At 40.2% G+C, this 7,124-nt stretch overlaps 1 protein-coding gene across 2 annotated transcripts in view; it reads left to right on the top strand.

Moving 5' to 3' along the window:
• CLASP1 (cytoplasmic linker associated protein 1) overlaps nt 1-7,124 on the top strand; it is a 304,172-nt gene that overhangs the window by 139,799 nt on the left and 157,249 nt on the right. For both annotated transcript variants that reach the window (XM_006868737.1, XM_006868736.1), the window contains one exon: nt 6,485-6,637. In XM_006868737.1, coding sequence (XP_006868799.1) covers nt 6,485-6,637 — 153 coding nt within the window. The remainder of the gene's footprint in view (nt 1-6,484; nt 6,638-7,124) is intronic.

Below are 7,124 nucleotides of genomic sequence, written 5' to 3'. Positions count from 1 at the left end.
ATTCAATCCACCAAGGCTGAAAGCAATTGCTGCTAAGCTAGTTTTTCCTAAGGTTTGTAAAACTCATAGTGAAAGCTGAGAATATTGCCAAATTATATATTTTTACAAGTAAATTTAGGGCTAACTTGAAGGGAAGATAGGGGTCAGCTTTTGAGAATCATATGCCGTGCATAATGTCTCTCCTCTTAGTGCAGCCTTGCCAAGCACCCAGAGTTAAGCGCTTCCTGCAACTTTCAGCATTTCTCAAGGTGCCCTGGTGTAGGATAAGCAGTGGACAGAAAGGTGTGTTTAAAACACAAGGTCAGTGGTTCAAACTCATCAGCCACTCCTCAGAAACACTACACAGGGTCGCTGTGAATTGGAACCAACTTGACAACAATAGCTAATAATTTGGCGTATTTCTTGGTCATCTGAATGTGTTCTTTGGTGAAGTGTCTGTTTATGCCCTCTGTTGCTTTGTGTTTCATGATGATTTCTTCCTGGGCTCCTCAGTTGGAGCCTGTCCAAGGTGGCTGCATTGTTCCATGATAGAGATAGGTTGTAGACATCCATACAAGTGCTTGCTGTCCCATTGCCAATGTCCTTCCCTTGCAGTTCGTATTCAGTTTGTCTCTTTAAGTCCTCCACTGCTGTTCAGAGGTCTGAGAGCACCATTTGTGACTGTTCTTCATTGTTTATATAAGATTTTGTTGTGGAGGGATGCTTAAGGATTATGCTTCTATTCTGGCCTCTTAATTATTGTTTCTTTTAAATATATTTAGTGCAGTGGTATTGTTGGAAACAACCCTACTGTCCAGCATTATGGGTTTGATTAAACATATATGTTGTTGTTGTTAAGTGCCATCGAGTCGGTTCTGACCCATAGCGACCCTGTGCAGGGTTTCCGAGGGTGTAAATCTTTACGGGAGTAGAAAGCCTCATCTTTCTCCCGCGGAGTAGCTGGTAGTTTCGAACCGCTGACCTTAAGGTTCGCAGCCCGATTCGTAACCACTATGCTACCAGAGCTCCTTGATTAAACATATATAGTGCATGTGAACAGTGTAATCATAGCTAGCTATTATTATTTGGTACATATCCTAATATGGCTATAGAAAAATAGGTACTAAATATGGGCAAAGAGGCCAAAAAACAACATTTTCTGCTTGTGTTTGTAAAATTGATACTTGAGATAGACGCATTAATTAAAGTGTAAAAATCCATATATGTTAGTGTTAACATTTAAATTGGGGGGACTGTGATTGTCTATAGGAAACTTTGACTTTTAGTTTCAAAACAGATATTATGAAAGGAAAAAAAATTTTTTTGTTTGTGGGGCAGAAACCAGGAAGTTTACATATATTTGTGGGAGTCTGGGTGTGGTGTTGTAGGAGAAGCACTGTACTGTGAAGTTGGTTTGAACTCTAAGGTTGGCAGTTTAAACTCACCAGCAGCTCCTCGGAAACCCTATACAGGGTAGCTACGAATCGGAACTGACTTAATGGCACTTACCAACAGCAACAACAGATCTCTTAGTTTCTTGATTTACCTCCATTGTTTTGGTAGTCTTGTCTGACTTTATTACCTAATAAAAATTTTAACTTTTTAAAAAAGCATTTAAAGTTTATAAAGTGAGAAGAATTTGCATCCATTTTACGTTACTTCTTATGAACTTTTAGGGTTAGCTGTCTGATTGCCTAGTAGGTGTGGGAGCCTGGTGGCTCCATATGATAAGCCTGCTAGCCGTTCCATGGGAGAAAGATGAGGCTTTCTGCTCCCGTGAAGATTTAAAGCCTTGAAAACTCTATACAGGGTAGCTAGGAGTGGAAACCAAGTTGATGGTACTTAACAACAACTCTGTGTTGGCTCAGGCTCTTTATTTAGGTTTGGTACACCAAAAACCGCCTCCAAGGACAGGAAAACACAGATCTTTTAGCAGGTAATTGCAGTGTAAAATGCAATCCGTGGAATTTTCCTGATGTGTACGTGTAGCTGTGGAAAGGCATGTTTGACTTTCTCGGGGGTGGAGCCAGGCAAGTGTCTCACGGGAGCTTGTAATAGTGTTTTTAAAGGAGGACTTGCTGGAAGGACTTGAGCAGAAGAAATGGCATTTGCTTGTTGTTGGGATTCTAAAAGCAGCTGGTAGGTTTGACCACCCACCTTGCAGTTACCAGTCCAGTGCTCATCCCGACTATGCCCATGACAGGTAAGAAAGAAGAAGTTTGAGGACAATGTATATGAGAAGCAGCAAGACTTTGTGCTCATTAACAGATTTCTGTTCAACCTCCTCCTGGGAATGCCAATTAAATTCCAGTTACTAGGTAGTCTTGTTTCTCCCTCCTTTGGAGGAGAATTTCTATAACAGGGAATGTGGATGGACTTGTAGAAGAGCAGTAGAGCCTGAGTTGTCTTTACTTTAGAAATGGAGGCATTTCCTCCCCAGTGACCTTCTGCCTTCATAGACTGACTCTCTTGGCTGCTGCAAGAGAGGAAAGAGGGGTGCACAGAGGCTTTGTGGTTTAGGTTCTGGCCTTTCTGGAAAGTGGGCAATAGAGTAGATATTTCTTCATTTCTATAACATTTTCTGAGCCCTCATATAGAAAAGTACTTTACTTTTATGAGTAGATGAAGCAAGCCAAGCTTGTAATCCCAAATTCCAGACACCAGAATTGAAGGCTGGCTTTAGACTGGTCTGTCTTTTTGCTGCACCAAAGGCCTAATCCTACGTCACAGGCTTACATAATGGTCTTTCCCATCACTTTTGACTATCTGTGGCTTGTTGCTTCCACTCCATTAAACATTCACTCTGTGCACTGCTTGGTCTTCCTTAGGGATTCTGGGAATTGAGAACTGTTAGGTACCATCTAGTTGGTACCACAACAGAATGAAACATTGCCTGGAACAGCACCAACCTCACAATCGTTGCTACGTTTGAGTTCATTGCTGCTGCCGTTATGCCAATCCATGTAGTTTGGAGTCTTCCTCTTTTTCTCCGACCCTCCACTTTACCAAACGTGATATCCTTCTCCAGGGACTGTTCCCTCCTGACAATAAGTCTGAAGTATGAGAGATGAAGTCTGGCCGTCTTGGCTTTCAAGGAGCATTCTGGCTATACTTCTTCCAACACAGATTGGTTTGTTCTTTGGACAGTTTATGAATCTCCCTGTGATTCCTCATTAAATCTTAAATTTCACAAATGAATGTAGCAAGAATATTTGATGTACGCATACAGTGAAAAAAAAAATATTCATTTAAATGTCCAAAGACACATTTGGGCCAGCCAGCCTCCTGCCCACCAGCACATAGCCTTACTCAGTTCATGGGTCTAGAGAATGCAGATGCTCTGTCTCTCCATGTCACTGCCTCTGTCACTTTCTCTGCTGACTGCTTTTCTAGGGAGGACCTCATGCTCCACTCATGCTCTTCCTTTTTGATGTTCCTCGGCTCGTCTGTTCTGGAAATGAAAGTTTAACTACGCCCCTATTTTAGTTACGTAACTTCTATAATTACAGTTGTGACCATCACAATTAATCCTGCTAGCAGTTACTCACCGTTGAATCATAAAATCGTATCAGCATCTTCCCCCACTCCCTTTCACCAGGTCCATCTGGCAAAGAGGAAACCTATTCAGTGGGTATTCTACCTTACCCCGCTCATTCTGAAACTAGGCACGCTCATGTAAGCATGTAAGCCAGTCAGGTCATGCTTTTATAGTGCCCCCATTTTTGATAGCCAATGTCTAAATTGCCTGTCCCTGTCAAACCAATACCTTGAGGAAGAAACAATCTTGTTCCTTCATATGAAGAATCTTCTATTCCAGTTGAAATTTTGAGCAACTGCATCCATAAGCTAAAGGCCAGTTCATCAGATTGCAGCAATTTACACTTGTTCACAGTTTCAGACATCTAGTCGGATTATGGTCAGCTCAGCCCTAGCCATCCAAACTAGGTCAGATGGTGCGCCATTGTGAGAGTTCATGTATACCTCCTTGCACTTCAGACTAGCTGGGCCCTTCACTCTCAGCCCCCATGGGCTTAGGAGTGCACACAACTCCTTAAAGTTCAGACCAGTTACCCACTCCTCTTGTCTCTCTCATCAAGAATTCAGTGGGTGCCAGTGGAACATGCTCCCTGTGTCAGGATTCTTCATCTTCATCTGATTGAGTTTTGGTCATCAAGTCTAGGCTGATCTTTAAACAATATGTCATCAGTTAAGTGTTTAGTTAGTATGATCAATTTGTTTTCAACCACTAGGCACCTTTTTAGGTAACGTCTAACTTTTTGAACAGTGTGTCCAACTGTCTATGTGGAAAATAAATCCACTGGTTTCCCTGAATTTCTAATTCGTATAAAAAATTTCCTGTAAATGATTTTCTTTATTAATGCATACATCACATTAAAAAATCATTGAACCTTTCCTTGATGGCTCAGGGTCATCATTCTGACTGAGCACTTGAGTTGTACTGCCACTGAATTCAAAGCATTTTGGATTGAGAGTTTCTCTACATGTGTGTTTGCCTTTTATATAGTTTCTAAAAAGAGGAAGACTCCCAGAGAGATGGATTGGCAAAGTGGCAGCATCAATAGGATTAAGCATGGTAACAATAGTGAGGTTGGTCCACGATTGGTCAGTGTTTCGTTCTACTGTGCGTAAGGTCACTATGAGTCAGTGCCGACTCTATGGCATCTAACAAAAACAACAGCGACAATTTAGCTATCAGATTGCCAGCAGTCACATCTCAATCACATGGCTATGCTGAACTCCTGCACTGCCCTATGTTACCCGACTCCTCACCACATGGTTTTGGTCCCAAGTCCAGGTTGTTACATGAAAATGAAGGAGGACTTCATCATTACATCATTGCCAGATTTCATCATTACATAACTGTGAAAGCACTGAGAAGCATGGTCCAACCAGCACAGCTAGCATTATTCACACTTCACTCCTTAAGGTTCAGTACTCCCAAATGTATACTGTTGCTGCACAAACTGAAATGTTGGGTAATGAGATAGTTGATAAGTGAAGAGAAGGTGTCATTATTTACTCCTAATCTGTTTAGGAAATCAGATAAATAAGCTTGCTAGGTTTGTTTCCATAGGGTAAGTAAAAGGACTGAATGGGGCTCTTAGAGCACAGTTTTTAAAATTCTACTATTGGCTGCTCAGTATGTATGTTCCCTATTCCTCTTTCCCTTTCTTGGAAGGCAATTCTATATAGCTGTTTGTGATGAAAAATTACCTTCCCAGTGTAGATGGAATTTACAGTATGTCATTATGTGACATCTTGATTACATTTGGACATTATAAATGACATTTGAAAATATAAGCTCTTTGAAGGATAGCAAGTGTCCATTATCTCTGTGCCTTTTCTTCCTTACAGTTTCCGCTGTGGTATCTAGTACAGCAACATACAGAGTAATTGCTGTATTATTTCATTATTTTAAAGTTGCGTAGGTAATATGTGCAATGATTGCAGTTTCTCTGGCCACAAAATTGTCTGATGATACTATAAGATTATAAAAAGAATGAATATTAAGTGTTGGGTGAAATACTGGCAGTTAGGATTCCATAAGGTCAGCGGTTCAAATCCACCAGCTGCTCCTCAGAAACCCTGTACAGGTCGCTATAAGTCAGGAGTGACTCGATGGCATTTAACAACATGCTTCAATGAATTTTCTGTTTACACAGTACTTACTGTTTTCCAGTGTTCTTTATTTCTTTACATAAATCCAAGTATCCATATGCTTTCAGTTTCCTTTCACTAAAGATCTTTATCATTTCTTCGAGTATAGGTCTGCTATGTTTGGAATATGAAAATATGCTTAGAATATTAAAAGGTTAGTAAACTTATGAAAAATATTCAATCTCCCTAAAAATTGTAATGTAGAAGAAATTCCATGTTTTTACTTCCCAGGTTGAATAAAGTTTCAGAATTATACCTGACTGATGTCAAAAGGATAGGGAAATGGTCACTTCTTCACATGGCTTCTGAGGATGAGTTTGACAGCCACACTCTTTCGCACAGTAATAGTGCTGATAAGGATTACTTGGCTTAATTGTTTTTGTTGTTGTTAAGTGCCATCAAGTTAGGTCCAACTCTTAGCGAGCCTGTATGGGGTTTCTGAGGAGCAGTTGGTGAGCTTGAACTGCTGACCTTGCAGTTTAAACCGACCTTGCAATCCAGCGCATTAACCCACAGTGCCACTTGTCGTAATACTTTTTGTAATTTAAACAAAAATATATGTAGGAAGACTTGAAATAGTTTCTTAATAAACGCCATACTTACCAGTAAAGGAGTGTTTCAGTTATAGTCAAAATACTTTATAAGCATTAAAATGGTATTTATGGAAAATATTTTATCACACAGGAAAAACTAGCTTCTCGTGCTATTTGAAGAACTATTATTCTGACATAATATATAATCTCTTTGGCAATTAATAAAAATACTGTTTTTAAGTGATAATTTTCTAATCTTTTTTTTCATAATGTCTTCTGTGCTTACTTTTCAGATAAAAATTTTGATGATGAAGATTCTGTAGATGGTAATAGACCTTCCTCTGCCAGTTCTACATCATCCAAGGCTCCCCCGACGTCACGGAGAAATGTTGGAATGGGCACCACCCGTCGACTTGGGTCATCTACTCTTGGGTCCAAGTCTTCAGGTCAGACCAAGTTCTCTGTGGTGTTCTGGGGCTGGTTTGTCAGACTTTAAACCAAAAGTGGACACCACTTGCTTTCTCCTCATATATGTTAGAAATGAAGTAATTTCATTTGTAGTGTGCTTTCTGCTAGCTAGTCTTTATGTTAGTACTGTGCTGCTGATGCTAATGAGCTGGTAGGGTATAGGTCTGATCTGCTGTGTTTACTGGTGCCACTTTTTGGAAGGCATAAGATGTAGGCTAATAAAGGCACCACAGAGGAATGCTGAGCTAGAACAGAATGAGAGTGTGCCCTGATGGCTTTATATGATGATTTGTAAACATTAACAGCAGAAACCACTATGAGCATGGGACTTCTTTAGCTCATTTCTATTTATGAAGACTCTCAGTATCCCAAAGTCAGAATGTACCTTCTGTCTTTAAAATGTGTGCTGTTCTTACAAGTAGGATTGTTGTTTATGAGGCCACTATGGATGTTGAGTTAAGTAAA

Source organism: Chrysochloris asiatica, unplaced genomic scaffold (assembly GCF_000296735.1).
Source record: "Chrysochloris asiatica unplaced genomic scaffold, ChrAsi1.0 scaffold00123, whole genome shotgun sequence".
NCBI classification, from domain to species: Eukaryota; Metazoa; Chordata; class Mammalia; order Afrosoricida; family Chrysochloridae; genus Chrysochloris; species Chrysochloris asiatica.
Note: the sequence above shows the minus strand (reverse complement) of the source record. Positions and strands in the feature narration are given on the sequence as shown.